Below are 22,139 nucleotides of genomic sequence, written 5' to 3'. Positions count from 1 at the left end.
ATGGAGACATCACATCTTTTTTGTTTACCTTGATGGAGCTAGAACATACTCTTCTTAGTAAAGTATCTCAAGAATGTAAGAAAAAGTATCCAATGTACTCAATACTATTATGAAACCAATATATAATCATCGACAGTCTCATATGAATGATAAAACAAAACTATAGTCCAGAAAGAAAGAAGGAATAGGAGGTAGAGGGGAAGGGTGGGGGAGACCAGGAGGAGGCAGAGTATTTGATTGGACCTCATCTATTCTGCCTAATGCAATGGTACATTTTAAAACTATTAAGAGTAGAGTATAAATGTCTTACTGCAACAAATAAGTAAGTGAGGTGTTGGTTATGTTAACGAGTCTGATGTAAGCTGTTCATACTGTACATCAAATTATCACACTGTACCCCATAAATGCTTTAATGTACACAGATGTGATTTAATAAAAAATTAAGATAAAAGGAAGTATCTAATCTACTTGATAATAATATGAAACCAATCTATAAACAATTACATGCCCACACAAAAGAAAAATACGAGTATATTTTAGTGAGAGGGAGGGCGAGAATGGAGGATGGAATGGGGAGAGAGGAAGAGGAAGGGTGACGGTCAAGTTCTCATCCAGTGGGCACAATGTTAGGGTGAAGGTCTCAGCTAACAATCTAAACTTTACCTTAGAAATGAAAACAGTGTAACCTAAACATTGGTACTCTTATATCAATCTGAAATAAAAATGATAATAATGATGACTAACTAATTTACAAATTTTAAATACATAATAATGAGATGGAATGTGTTTGTTTTAATAGCATGCTATTCAAACCAATAAACATGATGTTTTTGAGATGATTTAGGAAACTTAAATATTGAATATAAACATTAATAATATAATATTAAATATTAAACTTAAATATTAAATATCTAGGTATTAAGTGATGCCAAGACTTAATGTTATTTGTTTTAGGCATGGTAATGGCATTACGGTTCTGAAAGAAAATAACCATTTTTTTCAGAGATGCATGCTGACACAATATCTGAGGTTTTCTTTAAAATATTTCTTCCCCAAATAGAGTTGACCTTAATTAAAAGGTCAAGAAGTGATCTTCAATAAAACAGATAAAGCAAGTATGGTCAAGTCTTACTGAAACTGGGTAGTAAATAAGTCACACTCATTTTGCTCTATTCTCCACTTCTGTATATATTTGAAAATTTTCATAGTATTAAAGAAGACTGAAGAGAAAGATGCTCTGAGAAAAGATTTTCTCACCACAATCAAGCTGCACATGACTTTCCATTCTTTGTTTCAAGTTGGCGTATGAGATCTGACCAGGCAAGGCCAACCTCTCACAATACTCTCAAGGTTTATGAGCACTTACTGTGAAAACAAAGGTGGTGCAGCTGATGTGAGTGGAAATGGTAGAGAAATAAATATTTGAATGAATTAATGGTAAAGGAAGTATCATCCCCGTGGGTCTAGTGATACACAATTCTCTATTGCTAGTGAAGAAACAGTGCATTTAAAACTATTTTATTATTTTTTTTTAGATGCTGTAAATACTCTGTCAGCTTGATCAACACACAGAAAGACACATTTTCGATATGATGAAAAAACTCATCCATCTAATTTTGAGAGCAAAACAAAAATACAATCACTGTTTGTATTACAAAATGACAATCTTTCAATAGCTATATCTATATTAAAAGTTTGATATCAGATGATAAATGCCACTTGTAGAGAGTTGTCCGAAACACTGCCATTCCATTCCAAGGGTAGGGACTAGAGGCTGTATTGACCCCATCTGCACATTTTCTGAAGTTTTATAGTGTCCTTTTTTTTTTTTTTCCCTGTTAGAGGAATGCTGGTGTAGAAATGCTTTTAGCTAAGAATGACATGATCTCGGTTTTTCACTGAAGGCTAAGAAAATCAAACAATTTTAATAATTGGGAAGATCAATATAAATTTCACTGTACTAAAACTGTAGAATTGAATATGACATATGAGGTGGTGATTCTCTAGGAATGCAAATTACTTTTTATGCTGTTTCATGTGTCAAGAAGCATTTTTACATACATGGCCCCACTGGATCTTAATTTCCACTCTGTGTAGGCCAGGCTTTATAAAGTAAAGCTCTACTTTACAAAGAAATAATGACACTCAGAGGGGCAAGATGATGACTTGCTCAAGGTGACACAATTACTGGAATGGTGGCAAGAGTGCTGATATACAATCAATAAATTACTCAGAATAAAATGGAGTAATTGTAGCTAAAATGGAGACATGCTAAGTCTTACTTACCTTTCAAAGCCGATCTGGCGAAATGTCTTTTCCCACGTTGAGCCTGCAGTGGAAGGGAGAAGAAACTCATCAGGACACATTCAGGACTCAGAGTTGTGTCTTCCTGTGGCAGACACATGCTAGACACTGGGCTTCACATTTAAGTGAGATGACTTGGTTTTCCCTTAAAAGTATTACTTCCCACCTTTTGTCGCCAGATGGCCCCTTATAGAGAAGAAGAGAATTTAATGAAAATTCTGTGTTTACAAAAGCTGAATCCATATAAAGATTTAAGTGCATATACCCTGCAGTGTGACAAAGCTGTCTCCCCCAATTCCCTCTAGTAAAAGGCCACCTCATTCATTCTCTAAAAATCTGTGTTCAGCTCAGAATATAAATAAAACTCTTCTGTCAAAAATAACGAAACAGGTTGGGCGCCTGTAGCTCAGTGGTTAGGGTGCCGGCCACATGCACCGGGACTGGTGGGTCCGAACCCGGCCTGGGCCTGCTAAACAAAACAAAACAAAAAACTAATGAAACAGGTTGTATTGTAAGTTGTACACTCTAAAATTCAAGTTTTAATTTTGGAGAGCGATTCTGAAAGCTAGATGACACTCTGAAGTTAAAACTTATATACACTATGGCTTTGTCTTAGCAAAGCTGAAGTGCAAGATTAACAATTCCTCTTTTTTAAAGCTAAATGTTTTTAATCAGAAGAATGCAAAAGTGCTGTTCCAAGTGACACAAAGAATAGTATATCCAAATCCACAAGAGATTTGGATCTAAAAAAGACTTTCTGTAATTTTTCCATGTAACAATTTGTCCCCAATTATAGGTATATGTGTAGAATAATTTTCTTAGCACTTCATATAAGGAAAAGTGCTAATTTTTATCAAAGAACATTTTAATAAAAATTCTGCCTTTACTAAGGTTAAGGGATTGTGCTAACCCATATTTCTTTTACATTTTCCTGATGCTCAATCTGTGGCAAAAATATTTTGATCTTAGTAATTATTGCAAATAAATACCCACCTACCCCTAAATTTATAAGTTGTGCTGTGTACTGGTTTTGATATCATAGCAGATAGTTAACCAATAATTACTGCCTTCCCATAAAAGTTAATTCTGCAAATAGGAAGTGGTATATTTAGCACTGAGTCTCCAGAGGCAGCTAGAAAGCTTCCTTTCTAAAATCAAAATAAACTCCCGGATGCTTAGGTTTCTATCTGGAGAACTCCACCTTAAATTCTTTATCTTCAGGTGGTCACTCTGTGTCTCCCAGGCATTAGACAGACTTCCTGCGAAGGCGTGAGGTGACACAGCAGAGGGACTGAACTAGCCCCCAGAGAACATGAACATGGTGCTTCACCCAGAGACTTGGATTCATATTAGTCAATCATAATAGATATAAATAATTTTTATAAATAATAAAGGACTACATTTTAGATGTGGATTATATGTACAAACACATATACACTTAAAGAAAATTCAGGCTTATGCAGACTTTGAATGAAGTCGCTCTCATCCAGCTGAATTCTAATATGCTTTCCTGCGTAGGAGTAAAAAAACAGACTTTTAGCTAACCAGCCCAGGGATTTGTCTTGGCCCTGGGTAGAGGAGACTGGAACGGAAAAGGTATGTGAATTTCTTCTCTCCCATGAGTCATATGCAAAACAATTAAGAATCATTATCTCAGGAATTCTTTTTTTAAATTATTTTTAACTGACACATAATAACTATACATATTTATGGGGCACAGTATGGTATTTTGATAACCATATGAAATGTATACTTCTTTGAAGATAATTATCCTGCCTCTGAAATGCTGGCAGTTAAGACCTGGCAAAGAACACGTGTAACCTGTCAGGTGGAAGCCAGGGTTGCTATTGACTGCCTGGTCCAAACTAAGAGGGGGAAGAGATTAAGAATCCCCTGCTGAAGTGAGAACCAAATAAACACAGACCAATTGGGTGGGTCTTCTCGGGAGGAGGGAAGGGCTGGGTAGGAGTGGCTGAGATGTTACTGTTCTTCACTTCTCTTGCTTCCAGTGAGCAAAGCACTTTTTATGTTTCCTCATTTCCATTGTTTTCCCAAAACTTCTCAATATATTCCTTTTTAAAAAAATTTTAAGAAAATTCTTTTCTTAATAGATTCAATTTACCATCAAGGTAAAATTTTAAAAATAAATTATTTTGCTATGCTATGCTTTCTGCGTTTTTGAACAGAGAACTTTAATTAAGATTTAGGCCCCATCTTCCTATTTCTCAGAAATGTATTCAAACAGGTAGAACAAGTTAAAATATGTTACTGAAAGACTTTTAATATTCCTTAGAATAAATCATATTAACTTAGCCAAGCACAATGGCGCAATTCTTTTTTTCTTTTCTTTTTTTTTTAAAGCTCATCCTCTTTTTTGCTATTGATACTTTCTTAATCATCTTAATTATGCCAGGTACAGAATGGGACACATTAAAATAGGCTTTCTTCCCTCCAATTCCACATACCCTGGAGGTCTGAATTTCTTTGTCTTCTGTGAGTATTTAGTCATAACGGAACAAGAAGCACACAATAAATGGAATAGACATATTCAGATCTTTTGGCACTGGGAATATTTTTGGCAGCCCATCATTCAGTTGCTGGGGAATTCTTTTAAAGTCATTAAACATGCTTTACATGGTAAGGTAATATTATTCTCCTTTGCCGAAGCAGTCTAACCTGGAGAAAAAAGTAGTTGGCAGACTACCTTGATTCAACACTTTAAAAATGAGCTTTATAATATAGAGAAGTCTAAAACATTTTTACATTTTTCAGGAAAAAACAAATAATATAAAAAATAAGAAAAAGGAAAATCTATAGCAAAGAGAAATGGATATATGGTTGTCCCTTGGTATCTGTGGTATCCAGGACCCAAAATCTGCAGATACTCAAGCCCCTCACATAAAATAGTATATTATTTACATACAATCTACACACATTCTCTCACATACTTCAAATCATCTCTAGATTACCTACAATACCTAAAAGTATATGACATTTTCTCCCTGAATAAATACAATTGCTCCTTTGCAAATGAACAAAAGCTCTTCTTAGCCATTCTTTTTTTTTTTTTTTTTTTTTGGTCGGGGCTGGGTTTGAACCCGCCACCTCCGGCATATGGGACTGGTGCCCTACTCCTTGAGCCACAGGCGCCGCCCAAATTAGCCATTCTTGTTCTTTCTCCCCCTTCCACCCTATCTACCTATCAACCTCTGTTGGTTCTATTTTCTTCTCTTGATAATGGTGACTTCCTTTCTTTGAGGAAGGAATGAATTGCCCCTGGTGGGTCTCCCAATTGTCTTATCTCTGCCTCCCTGGACACAGAGGTAGAGGTAGGCCACAGGTCTGGCCAGACATCCCAGCGCTCAATGGTCCCAACCACAGTGGACCAGGGCAGACACAACGATCAGCTGTTATGGTGCCAAAATGGAACCTTTGCCTTTATCTTCCACCTAGCGGGCGAGATGCTATCTCTCCTCAGCTATCAGAGAATCAGAAACAGTGAAGCCCAGGTCTGCCCAGATCCATGTTGGCAGCCACATGTAGAAAACCTGTGTGTGTGCAGAGAGAAGCCGCGGCAGAGAGAGGTGAGGATGATGACCCGTGGCAGTCCTCTCCATGCCCAGTTGTTCCCGATGCCCACCCCATTCCTGGCCCCCCAGTTACAGGAAAGCAAAACTCACCTGTGTTGCCTGTTCTGTCAAGGCTCTGACACTTATATCTCAAGGAGCACTCAATATGAACAATGAAAATAAGAACAATGCCTTGAACTTTCAAATTTTTAGTGGTAATGAAAACATTTGTAATAATCTCTAGCTATTTTTTTTAACCATATTTTAGATCAAGAGATTAGATATTTTCCCTGAAATGAACATAGCAATAAAAACAGCTGACATTTACTAATCTCCTACCAGGTACTAATTTCATATATATTAGCTAATTTAACCCTCCTAAATACTCTATGAAATCAGTAATATTAGTATGTATGTATATCCTTTTCAAGTGAGAAAACTAAGGGTTGAGAGGGACTTTAGGGATAACATTCTTTTTTTTTTTTTTTTTTTTTGCAGTTTTTGGCCAGGGCTGGGTTTGAACCCACCACCTCTGGCATATGGGGCCAGCGCCCTAACCCTTTGAGCCACAGGCACCTCCCAGGGATAACATTCTTAAACCTCTTCCCTCTTTGCTTTCTTAGCCATAGAGGATTATATTCTTACCTTCCCTGCCTTCTCCTTTTTTCCTTTCATTAGTCTCCTTCATATCATCTGTCTCCAGCCTTCTGCCATCTGGTTGTAATATGGAGTTCAAAAAACTGTTTTCATTCCACAAAATTTTATGTGTCTGATTATTAATTTTAGAAGCCTATCAGTGCCTATAATAGAAGTCATCTAACCTCCTTGCTCATGGCCTTTCATCAAGGACCTAATTTTGTTTTACACCCAGTACACACAGCTAGAGTTCAGTCCATGCAAATACACGTAGACAAAAAGTCATAAAAACCTATGTTCTCTATAAATGATGGAACGAGGGGTGACTATTTTTTATTTCTTCTAATTTTTCTGTATTAATGGTTTAAAACCACAGAGCTTTGCTTATAACTTAAAATCAGACATCTAAATTCTAGAAACAGTTCTGCCACTGGTCATCTATATTTCCTTAGACAAGTTACTCTTGGGTCTTTCTCTTTCCTTAATATAACATTAAGAGGTTTTTAACAGGCTCCTTTCAGATGGCAATTTTATTTTTCATAAAGGTTGTCACCGGAAATGCAAAAATCTCTGTCTTCATGTTATAAATTAGTTATATTATCATGTTTCCTCACTGACTGTTTCTATCAGTCATTCTTTCATCAATTCATTGCTCAATTCCCACTACAGGAAAAAAAAAAACTTAATTTTTCTGGGGCGGCGCCTGTGGCTCAAAGGAGTAGGGCACCGGCCCCAAATGCCGGAGGTGGTGGGTTCAAACCCAGCCTCTGCCAAAACTAAAAACAAACAAACAAAAACCCAAACTTAATTTTTCCCACAAGTTTCATAATGTGATGGGAAAGGTGGTGGTTAAATGATGCATAGATGTTCATCTCACCATACAGTTTTGCAACAAGTTTGTCTCAGCCACCAAGAGCCATTTGAACTTGGACCTGCTCTTCTCCTATTTCAAAAGGACAAATAATTCACGGAAGCAATGGGTTTTTGCCAGCAAATTCCTATAAACATGGAAGTATTTTCATATATGGTAGGGTCTGCCAGGCAGTTGAACATGTGTCCTGGCACAGAAATAGGTGACAAAACACTAAAATATCAGGAAATTATACCACTCATAACTTTTTTGCCAGAAGCTTAATTTAAAATTTTTAACTCTTGAAAGGAAAAACTTCATATGCAATCAAATGAGCCAAGATTTTACCATATACTGAGCATTAAACATAAAGTGAAGTATTAAGAGAAAAATAGATTTTTCTTCTCCGTTGACAAGTAATGACATTTTACTTTGCAAATCTCAACATGATCTTCCGCTGAAGTTCATCTGGAATCTGTTAAACCCTAGAAGTGGCTGCCCCAGTAAATGATAAATACCCAAGAAATGTAGTTTTCCCAGCCAATAAGCAATTTCAGCACTTGGGTTAAATGGTGAGATCCATAAAATTTTCAAATTCTATTTCTGAGATAAGATTTGTGAGTAATTGCAAATAAGTATAAAAGACAAACATAAAAATAATTCTTTACCCCTTAATTAATTGGCTTATGTTTTGTTTTTAATTTCAGGTTCATGCTAGGGTACAAACAACCAGGTCACAATATATAAATTTGTCAGGTGGACACCCTCTTGTACTTGTGTTTCACAGCCAAAAGGTGTGCCATATACCCCTACATTGTGCTCATTAAGTGGGAGCACCCCAAACCCTTCTTTTTCTCCCTCCCTCAGACCCTATCCCACCAACTTGAATTGAAATGAGTTTTTCTCCAATGTGGGTGTGAATTAGATCACCTACTGGCTTTATATTTGTATTGAGTACATTGGATATTTGCTTTTCTATTCTTATGACACTTTAAGGAGAATGTGTTTCAACCCCATCCAGGTTAATACAAAAGCTGTAATGTCACCATCTTTTTATGGCTGAATAGTATTCCATGGTATGCAAATTTGTTAATCCATTTGTGAGCTGATGGACATTTAGGTTGTTTCCAAATCTTGGCAACTGCAAATTGAGCTGGGATAAACAAATGTCTTTATGATAAAAGGATTTCTATTCTCTGGGTAGATGTCTAATAGTGAGATTGCAAAGTGAAATGGGAAATCTAATTTGAGTTCTTTGAGGATTCTTCACACTTCTTTCCAAAGAGGCTGTTATTAGTTTACAATCCACCAAGTGTAAAAGCGTTGCCCTTTCTCTTCATCCATGACAGCATCTGCAACCTTGTGACTTTGTGATATGGGCTAATCTTTGTGACTTTGTGATACGGGCTAATCTTACTGGCTTTACGTGATATTTCAGGGTGATTTTGATTTGCATTTCTCTGATGCCTAGGGATGATGAACATTTTTAAATACGTTTTTTAGTCATTTGTCTGTCTTCCTCAGAGAGTGTTGTGTTCATGCCTCTCAGTGATGAATGGGATTGTTTGCTTTTATTTGTTGATTAACCTGACTTCTCTATAGATCCCACTTATCAGACCGTTGTCAGATTTATAACATCCAAATATCTTTTCCCATTCTAAAAGTTGTTTTTATGCTTTGATTATTGTGTCCTTAGCTATGCAGAAGCTTTTCAATTTAATTAAGTCCCATTTGTTTATTTTTGTTGTTGCTGCAATTGCCATGGAAGTATTCAAAAAATCTTTCCCCAAGCCAACATCCTCAAGAGTTTTTCCTACACTTTCTTCTAGGATTTTTATCACCACTTACATAAATTGATTCAAGATGGATACAAGGTTTAAATTTTAGAATTAAATCTGTATCCATCTTGAATCAATTTATGTAAGTGGTGAAAGGTATAGACCAGTGTTAGTCTTTTACATGTAGTCATCCAGTTCTCCCTGCACTATTTATTGAAAAGGGATTATTTTCCTCACGTGTGCTTTTATATGGTTTATCAAAGGTCAGATGGTTGTAAGAGACTGGTTTCATCTCTTGGTTTTCTATTCTGTTCCAAATGTCTATGTGTCTATTTTTGTGTCAATACCACGCTGTTTTGATAACTGTGTACTTATCATATAGCCTAAAGTCTGGTAGTGTGATGCCTCCAGCTTTGTTTTTATCACCAGAAATTTCCTGGGTTATATTGGAATTTTTCTGGTTCCATACAATACATAGAAATATTTTTTTTCCAGTTCTTCAAAGCATTATGTTGGGATTTTAATGGGAATTGCATTGAATCTGTAGATTGCTTTGGGAAGTATAGACATGTTAACAGTGTTGATTCTTCCTAGCCAGGAGCATAGTATGCTATTTCTTTTCTTAGAGTTTTATAATTCTCTTTGTAGAGATCCTTCACCTCTTTTGTTAGGTATATTCTTAGGTATTTCATTTTCTTTGAAGCGACTATGAAGGGAATTGTGTCTTTGATTCCTTTCTCAACTTGGCTGCTATGGACATATACAAAGGCTACTGATTTGTGGACATTGATTTTATATCCTGAGATATTACTGTACTTCTTGATCACTTCCAGGATTCTTGTGGTTAAGTCTCTGGGGTTCTCTAAGTACAAAATCACATCACTGGTGAAGAGAGAGAGAGTTTGACCTCTCTGTGCCTATTGAGGATTAAACATCATACTTACTACAACAGCCACCAATATCATAACTCATCTGAGAAATTACTGAGAACAAGACATTCTCCTGGTAAGCCTGGAAATCTCTTGTGACTTGGAAGGCAAGCCACCAAGTAACTCAGTAATCCTGGAGGAGCAAAGTTCAGTCCTGTAGTAGTAAGGCTAATGTTAAGCATTAAGCATTTTATGGCAGTTCTTTGGGGTCGTGACATGTGCCTACTTAGATGCCCTTTATATACTTCTCTTGCCTGAATGCATTGGCTGGGATGGATTGTCATAGATGGCTGACACATATGTCCATTTTCATAAAGGTAAGGATGCTGAATTTTATCAAATGCTTTTTCTGCATCTATCCAGAGGATCACATAGTCTTTGTTTTTGCTTCTATTAATGTGGTGAATTACTTTTATGGATTTGTGTAAGTTAAACCAGCCTTGCATCCCTGTGATGAATCCTACTTGATTGTGATGTATAATTTTTTTTAATGTGTAGCTGTAATCTGTTGGCATTACAAGATTTTTTTGAATATTTTTGCATCAATATTCATTAGTGAAATTGATAGTGCTCTTTTCTAGTTGTGGCTTTTCCTGGTTTGGGTATCAGGGTGATGTTTGCTTCATAGAATGTGTTGGGGAAAATTCCTTTCTTCTGAATGCTTTCTGCAGCATAGGTATAAGCTCTTCTTTAAAGGTTTGGTAGAATTCTAGAGTGGATTCTAGTGCCCATCTGGTTTAGGGTATTTTTTTGGAAGATTTTTTTTTTTATTATTTCTTTTATCTCAGTGCTTGATGTTGTTCTGTTTAAGAGATCTATTTCTTCTTGGTTAAGTCTAGGGAGAGGGTGTTATTCCAAATATTGGTCCATTTGCTTCACATTGTCAAATCTCTGAACATAGAATTCCTTGTAGTGTTCAGAGATAAACTCTTGTATCTCTAGGATATCTGTTGTTATTTCCCCTTTTTCGTTTCTGACTGAGGGTATTAGGGATTTTACTTTTCTGTTTCTAGTTAGTCTGGCCAAAGGTTTACATTTAGGAGAGAATTGAGAATTGTCATGGAGTTCTATTCATTGCTTACTTTTATACTTTGCACCACTGTAGAAGTTAGGTTTTGTCCTTTAGTTTATTTTGCTGGTGGTCCACTGTGGTGTCAGTTTGGAGAACAGGCCTAAGTATTTCCTGTACAGCTGGAAATTTGTTGTTCCTGTACAGCTGGCAAATTTCCTTTTACTGTCTGCTTAACAATAAAATATTTGAATTCTCCATTGATTTTGAAACTTAGTTTAGCAGGTTACAGAATTCTGTGCTAAAAATTGTTTGTTTAAGAAGCTTAAAAGTAGATGATCATTCTCTTCTGGGTTGAAAAGTTTCAGCTGAAAAGTCCACTGTTACCTTGATGGCTCTGCCCTTGTGGGTCAGTTGGTGCTTACTTCTGGCTACCTGAAGAATTCTCTCTTCTGTCTTTGGACAGGTTCATTATAATGTGTCTTGGAGATCCTCTATTTGTGTTGAGATGACCTGTGATTTGATATCATTCAGAATCTTTAGTGAAACTTGGGAAATATTTATTTATGATATCTTCTAGCAGGGTTTCCATTCCTTTGGGACTTACTTCTTCTGCTTCAGGGAACCCTATAATTCATATGTTTGAACACTTCGTGAAGTCCCATAATTATCTGAGTGAACATTCTGCTTTTTCTCTCTTCTTTTCTGCCTCTTTAACTACCTGAGTTAGCTTATGAACTTTATCCTCTGTCTCTGAGATTCTTTCTTCTCCATTGGTACTTTTTACTGCATCTTTAAGTTCCCTGATTGACTCCTTCATTTCCATAAGCTCCACCCTATCCTTTCTATATTCTTCATATCTTTCATCCATTTTTTGGTTCTGTTTTTCCACTTTCTTGTAATTCCCTTTATTGTCTTTACTGCTCATATTTTAAATTTCCGTCCTGTCTTTTCAATTACTTCTTTATAGATGAAGTCCTTTCCAGTAGCTGCCTCATGATCCCTTGCAGGGGAGGGAGGTTTTTTTTTTTTTTTGGTTTTCATGTTCCCCAAATTTTTCTGTTGTTTCCTTATGTATGTTTTCTTCTTGTTCACTCCCTCTCCCTACTTCTTCCTTCTCACTGCCTCCTTTCCTTTGGATTACCTTGTCTCAGAGCTTAGGTTGAAGCACTCTCTTAATAAAGGCCAAGGAAGAGAAGGGTAAAGAGTGAGTAGGGAGAAAGAAGAGAAAAAGAAAGATAAAAAAAGAAGGGGAGGTGAAAGCAAAGAATTAGAGAAAAGGAGAGATGATGGACAGAAAGAAAGAGAGTGACAGGAGAAATGGTGTTGTCTGGCAGGGTGCTATGGCCATGCCTCCAACCCTAGGACTTTGAGGGGGCAGACTTGGCAGGTCCCTTAATGCCAAGAGTTCCTTACTAAGCTGGGAAAAAGCAAAACCCACCTCTGTCAAATATAGAAAGAGAACAAAATGGACAAAGAAGAAAATAAATAAACAAACAAATAGACAAATTTCAGCAGTATGTTGCAGTGGAGACTGGCCAATACTGTCCTTCCAAAGGCCAAAGCTAAAAGGACACCCTGGACCATGAGCTTGTGATGTGCCTGAGCCCTAACACTCAGAAAAAAGGAAAAAATAAAATAAGGAAAAGCATGCATCAAATAACAGAAACATGCTTTAGCATAGCTTCTTTTTTAAATTTAGCACGTTTTGTGTTTTTGTTTTTTTTTAATTTAGCAGGTTTATATGTTTTGCGGTTTGTTTCAGTGAATCCGTGTGTGTTCTATATTCTTCCTTTTAGTGTGTGTTTGCCAAAACTCTCCTAAAATTATCTTGGGGGTAAAGCATAGAATGTGTATTAAGTTCCAATGTATACATAACTCATTTATTTAAATTTAAATCCTTCATAAAGAGCTTAACAATTCAGATTGGTGTCTATGAGTTTATCCCTTAAAAATGTACATAAGGACATAAATCTAATGTTGAGATCCCATCATTTCTGCAGAAGCCAACAGGGGTCCTATGTTGTAGCCTGATGTATACGCTCAGAAGACAAGAGGGGTAAGAAAATGAGCATATGGAAAGTCAACCAACAAAGTGTATTAAAAAAGAATTGTACTTGTTCCCAATAAAAATGCACTCACAGTCTTTTGAGACAAAGAAGAAGAAAATAGGGCAATTTCATTTTTCTTATTTGCCAGTATTTATATAGTACTGGCAAGAAGTTCAATGGAGGAATCTAAGTTTCCATAGGGGATGAGTGGGGAGAATGTTCCTTGGGGCATTTTTTATGGCATTACAATTGCTTGGTACAGCTTTGGCTTTCTTTACACTAAATACAAACTCTACATTGCCAGAAGTGTGCGCCAAACTATAATGTTCACTTATAAAAATTAAATAGAGAAACATGGTAGACACTTAGATAGCTAGAAATTTTATGAAAAGGGAAAACTCATGAAGCACATTAAGTTTGGAATAGCATTTGCAGTTTTAGTTCTGGTTCTCCCTGAACATGGGTCGAATATAAAGTTCAGATAAAAGACTACAGTGTTTCACATGGAGGCCAGGAGATTGGTAGTTCTTTGTTTTTAATACAACTGATAAAAATACATACTATGACATAAAATATTAAATGTATATAGAAAAATTTCATCTTACCATGTGTTACATATTTCAAAATTTTTATTCTGAGATTAACTTATATCTGAGAACACTGCCTATTTCTACATGATTAATTCTGTAATTATTTTAATTTGCTTTTCTCTTAAATGTCAGGTATTACCTATAGATTAAAAATTTGAAAATAAGGTGGACTCATAATTTAACATTCACAAGGCTATGCAGGGTGACTCAGGCCTGTAATCTCAGTGCTTGAAGAAGCTGAGCCCAGGAGTTCAAGGCTATAGTGAACTATGATCATGGGCCCAATGAATCAGCTGTAGAGAAAAGCAGTGAACCCAACTAGGTAGAAGCCTCAATAATCAGACTTCTATTTTATGCTAAGCTGTGATTTTTTCCCCTCTAATACTACACTTTTACAAAAAAAAAAAAAAAAAAGAATAATTGAAAACAAAACAAAAAGATCGTGTCTGGGCCATTTTCTACGCACCTGGCAAACACCCTATTCTTTCTACAGAGTTAGCTTACAAGGACAATCAGTCCTGGAGACCCTGAGATGCTCTTATTGGAGCAGAAAGACAAGGGCATAAAACAGAGATTTTCAACAGCAGGGGGTTAAACCTCTTAGTTGACTGGAAAACACAATAAAACTAAACACCTTCTTGAACAGTCCTTATGTTTCCTGAGATTTTATTGTACCTGACTAAGTAACTATTCAGTCTAATGGTTAAATAGACACTTACTGCCATACAACCCTCCTCTAAACTGCTTTTGTGAAAGAAAGAATACAAATGCTTTACTAGTGGCCACAGGAAGAGAAGGAGGCAGGTGTTTGTGATCTAGGTAGGCAGGCCACACACTGCCTGGATATCTTTCCTTTGCGTATCTGTTCTCTCAGGAAACCAGTGGCCACTTTTACAAATATTGTTATCTCATTTGTCTTTTAAAACTCTCAGAGGTCAGGATTTTTTGTTACTTTTTTTAAACTGAGACCCCTTTGGAAGCTTGAGTTCTTGGCTCAAAAAAGCACCCTTGGGGGACTCCAATTTACACACAGAAACTTGAAATATGTTAGACGAAGTGGTCCCTGGGGGGGGGGCAGTTTCCAGGTCTAGTTAAAGGAGACAGGCTATAGCGCAGGAAGACGCCTCATTCTCCAAAACCACTGGAGAGGGGCTTATGTAATGCAGCTCTATGACAGCCAACTCTTTTCTTCAAAATCATGCTTTTTACTGATAAATACTGTGAACATTACAGTCACACATAAGAATGTCTGACTAATCTCTTGGCATAGAGTGGAATCTTTGAGTTTTAAATTTGAACCAGTTGAAAAGCAATCAATATACATTTAAAGAATGCAGCAAGTATCATACTTTTAAAAAGTCTATGTACTATACACAGTATTTTCAAGTCTGAGATCTTTAGTAGTACCTATAATGAAAGATAAAGTGTTCTTGGACAAACTACAGACCTTTCCTCTCTCTTCGTGGTTTTCTAGTAGTCCAGCTCAAACAGGCCAGAATAGCACTGTCTACAGCTCATAAGCTTTTCTGGGGCTGATAACTATAGCAGACTCCCTCTATTTTATTTTATAGTCAAAATAATTTAGGTCAAGTTGGAGATATAAAAACTATGTTTTAGGGGGATAAAATGTGTGAAGAGGACAGGAGACCAAACCCCAAAGAACTTAGACATGGATTAATATATTTAGTCTAGGAAAACTCAAAATTTCACAAGCATGAATTTCCTTAATAACAATACCACATATTGGTTCGGTGATGCTCCATTCACAAAGCAGCCCTTCAGATAGGATCTCACATGGAAGCAATACGTGGAGGCTCACTCACATACCATTAGGAAAGAGAGGAAGGGTCTCCATATGACAGACAGGAAAACCAGAAGCCTTCAGAACGTAGGAAGGTCTGTGGCTCCTGATTCTGCGACGCAGTGTGATATAAGAACGCTTTTCATCAAGTCTGTCAAACAGAGCTGAACTAGACAAGAAACAGAGACATGGGCAGTGCCTGTGGCTCATTGAGTAGGGTGCTCCCCAGTATACCAAGGGTGGAGGGTTGGAACCTAGTCCTGGCCAAACTGCAACAACAACAACAACAAAACAAAAACAAACAAACAAAAAAACAGATGCATGGTGCTTCCAAGCAGAGAGGCTGCTGAATATACACTGCATTTGCCAATTGAGGTCTCTGTGCAATGATGTAAAAAACGCACACGCCTGATCTATTGTATTGTGACTTCTCTGGTCCACCAAATGTGCTTCACTTTCTTTTTAGGAGAGAAAGCTGGAGTTTTATTTTATTATTTTAATTTCTAGTTCTTAAAAAGTGTCTGGCATATAAATGCTATAAATAAATTAAAAATATTTGTTATAAATGAATGAATGCTGTAAATATGGAACAATTGATTTAGCCATTCAAGTCTTGGGCCTATTTCACAGGTACATATTACATCCAGATTTTTCTGAACGCAACAGTGTAATGGCCAAAAGTTCCCCTTATTTATTAGTGACCTGAAGAGATTTGTGGCCACCTTCCTTAAATAATCCATTTCTCCCCCATGTTATTGCCCAAACTGTCTATTCAAAGCAGAGGAACATTTGGAAATTGCCTACGAAACATTTAGGATGAAAGGTGCAAAGTAATACAAGTCTAGTCATAGAGTCCAAAGTTAAACATTCCCCTGTTCTATTTTTGCAAAACTTTTGCAACTCTTCACCTTCATCCCATTTAAATGGTTTAATTCTGATGCATTAACGGGAAAAGAGAAAAAAAAGTTTCTTGGTTTGTCTCAGTGCTGACTCAAAAAGATTTACTGTACTTTGCTGAGGTTTTGGCTGACTGCAATCTCCCAGCTGCTGCTGAAAAGGTATCCATGCATCAGTCTTTATGTAAACACTCATAGCATTAACCACAGCTGCACTATAAGTTAGAGGCACAGAAAATACTCTTGTTTATGTGATGAGCTGGAGCATGTCAACTCACTGCCCTTCTAAAATGGAGAACTCAATAACAAAAAAAAAAAAAAAAAAAAAACTAGATTAAATGCATGAGCAAGCTGCAAGTAATCACAGATAATACCAGACATTCTGGTACTGCATGCGTTGGGATATCCCACATTATGCTGTGACTGGAGCATTTCAGAATGATACATATTTCAGGCTAGTCTAAAGAAATTCTGAATTATTTTGACCAGATTCTATCTTTTCCCATACCTTCAAGTAAGATTTAATGAAATTTGATACAATCGGGCAGTTGGACAGAATGTCACAGTGTATATAAAATAGCCAACTATTTTAAATTGCATATGAACTTTATGGACACCCTATATTTGACCTGAGAGAGTTTATACAAGTAGGGGTGGTTTCTTAGATGGGGGAAAGTAGCACTATTGTTTATTGAACCTTTTGATGTCACCATAGATGATGAAATATATCTAGTCACAGTTGCTTTATGAGGTTCCTTCTATACTTAGAAAAGAATAAAATAACTCTAAAGTATTGCCCTCACATAGTATTTTATCAAAAAATATGTAGGGAGCTATAAAAGGTAAGACTTTTAAAAATTCTGTTTTAAAGGACTAGTGTGTCCTAAATTTAGAGAAAGAGATCCTAGATAGTCTATAGGTAATCTCCTACCTCTTTGTCTAAAAGTCCCATAGTGTGATATAAAATGTGTCCTTTAATTTTTCTCAGAGCTTTTAGTTAAAATAAAGAATAACTCAAATACTATTCAGCCATAAAAAAGATGAAGACGTTACATCTTTCGTATTAACCTAGATGGAACTGAAGAACATTCTACTTAGTAAAATATCACAAAAATGGAAAAGCAAGTATCCGATGTACTCAATTCTTTTTGGGGGTGGTGGGGGGGAGGTGAAGAAAGAGTCTCACTCTGTAGCCCTAGGCTAGAGTGCCATGGCATGAGCCTAGCTCACAGCAACCTCAAACTCCTGAGTGCAAGCGATCTTCCTCCCTCAGGTTCCCTGGTAGCTGGGACTACAGGCACCTGCCACAATGCCCAGATAATCTTTCATTTTTAGTAGAGATGGGGTCTTGCTCTTGTTCAGGCTGGTCTCAAACTCCTGAGCTCGAGGGAATCTCCTGCCTTGGTCTCCCAGAGTGCTAGGATTACGGGTGTAAGCCACTGCATTCAGCCCAATGTATCAATTCTAATATGAAACCAGTAGATGAACAAATACACTCCTACACAAGAGCAAAACACAATTAAATTCAAGTGAGGGGAATTAGGGAGAAGGGAGAGGAGAGAGGGGAGGGGTGAGGCAGGGTACATTCTCACCTAACAGGCACAATGTAAGGAGATATATACGGCACATCTCCTGGGTAAAGGACACAGCTACCTTGGACTCTACCTAAAAAATACAACGTAACCTAATTATCTGTACCTTCACATTAAGCTGAAATTAAAAAAAAATAACTTATTTTAAATATTAATACAATTTTAAATTTACTATACTGTACTGCAATTATAAAATTAGGACCCCCAGTACATAACTGTATTAAGTATAAGTTGCTTATGATTTGGTATGGTCTGAGGTACAGATCTTAATTAAATTATAATTCTTCCTACAACCTTCTCTGTCATCTAGCTAGCCAAATATACATGTCTATCTATAATCTTAATAATCTCTAGAATGTAATACTCTCAAAGGATTTTTCCATTTTACATAAGTAGTGCCTATTCATTTAAATCATGAGTAAACCCACTCTACAGAAATCAACCACTGTTAATTTGTTGGTATACATCCTTCAACACTTCTTTTTGTTTCTCTCTCTCTCTTTCTATGTACGTGGGTGTGTAAGTGCCTATGAGAAAGTGTGACCAAGAGGCACAAAGTTCACACACACTGCTATGTAACAGACTTACCTTCATGTGGTCAAAGGTGTCAAGTCCACCCATATTTCTTTTTTTTGTAGTTTTTGGCCAGGGCTGGGTTTGAACCCGCCACCTCCAGCATATGGGGCCGGCGCCCTACCCTTTTGAGCCACAGGCACCACCCAGGTCCACCCATATTCTTAAGTGGCACAATGCTTAATGATCACCAACCGTTTCAATTCATGAATATATCTTAATTTAATTACCTAGTTCCTCTGGACTGAGCACTTAGTGTCTTTCCACCTCTTTTTGTTGTTGTTGTTATGAATAATATTATGAGTATAGCTGCCCTTTAGACATCCTTAGATAATGGATATGCCTAGACCAAGACACACCAAGAGGAGAGATAGGTTTATGACTTTTAATACTTAAAATAGCTTAACGTGTCCTCTGAAAATTGCATTTATTTGTAAGTTGAACCTTATGAAATTTGTCGTATTGACCATTTTTGCTGACAAAAATAATTTCATATGATTCAACATACACTTTAGACATGTTTTATGGAGTCTTAATAATCCCACCTCATCATATCATCCATAGCCATTCATCCATCCACCTGCTTGGAAAGCATGTATTGAGCGGGTCCCATAAGCTATACATAGAATCCGTGTTTATGCGGGTGAACAAACTTTCCACGGCCCCCACCCTTTTGCAGTTTACTGTCCAAAGCAAAAGAGATGTAATGGAGACAAGTAATCACATGATTAAAAATTACAGTAAGTTAAAAGAAGTAAAAGAAAAGGAGAGACTACATTGGGAAGAGAAGGAACATTTAAGCACAATATCCAGGGTGGAGGAAAAATATATCAGGCCCAGCAAACAAGAGGGTGGAGACCCAGCAAAGAGCCTCTTAGCACATTTAAGAAGCCTGGAAGAAAGGTCAGAATGGCCAAAAAATTGTAATCAAGGGACGAGATGATAAGGTTGGAGGCTGGAGGAGCACAATTTAATTTATTAAGTATGTACCAATGTTAAAGATTAAAAAATGGTATCTATTTTTTCCATTAATTTTTATCCTAAAGGCATTTGGGTATCCTAAGGCATTTTTAAAATATTATATTGGCCATTTAAAATTCTTTTTAAGTTCTTATTTTTACTTTTTCTTCCTTTTTCTATCAAAGTAAGCTTTATCTTGTTCATATCTAAGATTATTAAGAATTACATTATATATTTATGTGAATTATTAATACATACTACATATTAATAATTTTTCCTTTGTTTTACAATATTTTAGTCAATCTATGATATCTACTTTTTCCCTTAATTTTTATTGTAAAGGCATTTGGATATCCTAATGGCATTTTTTTAACATTATAGTGACCATTTAAAATTCTTTTTCACTTCCTATTTTTGTCTTTTCTTCCTTTTTGTGTTGATGTAAGCTTTTTCTTGTTCATTTCTAAGATTAAGGATTACATTATATATTTATATATGATATAGTAATATATATGACATATTAGTAATTTTTCATTTGTTTTACAATATTTCTGTCAATCTGTTAACTTGTTATTTGCCTGAGATTGTGCCTTCCTTCTGAGAGCCACTGTGTTGTGTGCTACAAGGATCCCTACTATCACGGGAACAAACTGTATCAGACATGTCACTTTTCATTTATTTGAGATGATGGGATTGTAATCTCCTTTATATCCGTCTAGTACACTAGTTAGAGGAATTTGAGAACCCTGTGTACAACCACTGCTTTTCATGTAGACATTATCACATGAAAGACCTTCGCTGGGTTTTAATAAAGGGGCAGTAACTCAGATGAATTGATGGCATGATGTAAATATTTTTCAAGGTTTTGAGCAACTTCAGCCTATTGAAATTATTCATGATTTTGTTAGTTGTTACATGCCACAAGCGGGTGTCCATTGAAGTGTTTTCATTAGGAAAATTGAATGCGCATTTAAAACTTGTCATGTTCTAAGCACTATGGTGGTATTAACTATTGTAATTTTACCAGTACATGAAGGAGGGAGAGTAGGCATTGTTACATCTCCACTTCAGGAAGGGAGAGTAAGGCCCTTACGAGCAACCCAGGTCAAGGCTGAGGCTCAAGCACAGCAGCTCCCAGAAGGCATTCCCACTCCATACGGCTTTCATGAGGATGTATGTGTGCCTACCCTTCAATGGAAAGGCATGAAAAGGGGCTTTTCTGATCCCACTCCCCACCCCAAATCAGGCAGAAGATCCATTTTAATTCCTACTTTTAAATTATGGAGAGCTTTTATTTATATGCTAAGGAATTCTGCCTGATTTCAGTGAGTAACCTAAGTCTTATGCAAAGCATTAGAAATGAGGAGTGTTAGGAATTGTCAGTGTGCGTGTGTCCCATTGGGCATAGTGAGGAGCATCTAACCTAGTCACACAGAACAAACAGCTTAATTTAATGTCCAGGTCTTCACTAGTCTCGAGACTGGATCGAACAGGATTAATACCACCCCCAGTGTCTCCTGGGCCCGTTCTTTAACTATTCCCAGTCAACTTGCAATGAAATAGAAAGTCTGTCTTCTTAAATGACTCCCTTCCTTTCTCTATTTACTTTTACTAAGTAGTTATACAGCATTTAACCATGTGACAAGCACTATTCTGAGGCTTACTAATACTAATTAATTTTTTTTAATCATCAGGCCTACTCTACAAAATAGGGATAAACATCATCATATCCCTTTCTCAAATGTGGGAACTGAGGCTACAGAGGGGTTAACTGACATGCTCAGGGTCGCAAAGCGCCTAAGTAGAAGAGCCAGGGTTCAAATGCAGGCCATTTGGCTCTGTGGTCTATGCCCAACCACCATGCTACAGGGCCACTTTCCTTATCAAACTGTTTAGGTTTTCGTCCCTACCCAATTCCACTAAACTGTGTAAATAGTTATTACAATGGAACAAAAAAGTCACTTTTTAATTTGGGGAGACTATCCCCGTAGAATTAGAATTAATTCCTGGTACTCTTCTTGGGGACAGCCTGCTGTGGGAAAAATCAGGCTTGTTCTCTACAATGCTACATGTTCTTAGGAATAGAAATATTTGCTTGCTTGGAAGAATCCTGAATTGTTTTTTGTTGTTGTTTTCCAGAGAGACAGTTTTTATTATTCAGATATTGTTCTGCTTATAATGGACAAAGGGGAAGAAAGCATGGTAACTGCTTTCAAATATTCTAATGCTGTTGTTATCCAGAAGAGAGGTTAAGATTGCTTAGTGATGGGGTCCTAATGTGGCCCTGCAGGAATCTTTCCCGCTCCTCCTCCTTTTCCTCATTCCCCTCCTCCCCTCCTCCTAGAACTAAAGGCCTACCTGGTCCCTTCCCAAGAGTTCTTCTTGAAAGACTCTAGCCCACCAGAAGTTTCAGCAAGCAGGGGAATCTTCCTTCCCCTATCTATGCCCAGTACAAAAGGAGGCTTTCAACTGCCCTCAGTGCAGATGCCCTTTGCCCTACCCAAGCAGGTTGCTGTCCCTTTCAATAAATCTGGCCTGAACCTTTGCAATCCCAGTCTTATTCCTGGGTGTCACAACACCTTTCACTTAGCATTACCCAGA

General features: G+C 36.9%; 1 protein-coding gene across 3 annotated transcripts in view; it reads right to left on the bottom strand.

Annotated features, from left to right (window-relative positions):
* The window catches only part of PIEZO2 (piezo type mechanosensitive ion channel component 2), a 459,894-nt gene that overhangs the window by 249,892 nt on the left and 187,863 nt on the right, over positions 1-22,139 (bottom strand). For all 3 annotated transcript variants that reach the window (XM_053571827.1, XM_053571828.1, XM_053571829.1), the window contains exon 4: positions 2,287-2,329. In XM_053571827.1, the coding sequence (XP_053427802.1) occupies positions 2,287-2,329 (43 nt within the window). The remainder of the gene's footprint in view (positions 1-2,286; positions 2,330-22,139) is intronic.

The sequence above is a fragment of the Nycticebus coucang genome, chromosome 19, assembly GCF_027406575.1.
Source record: "Nycticebus coucang isolate mNycCou1 chromosome 19, mNycCou1.pri, whole genome shotgun sequence".
Classification (NCBI taxonomy): Eukaryota; Metazoa; Chordata; class Mammalia; order Primates; family Lorisidae; genus Nycticebus; species Nycticebus coucang.
This window is presented reverse-complemented; position numbering and strand designations above follow the sequence as displayed.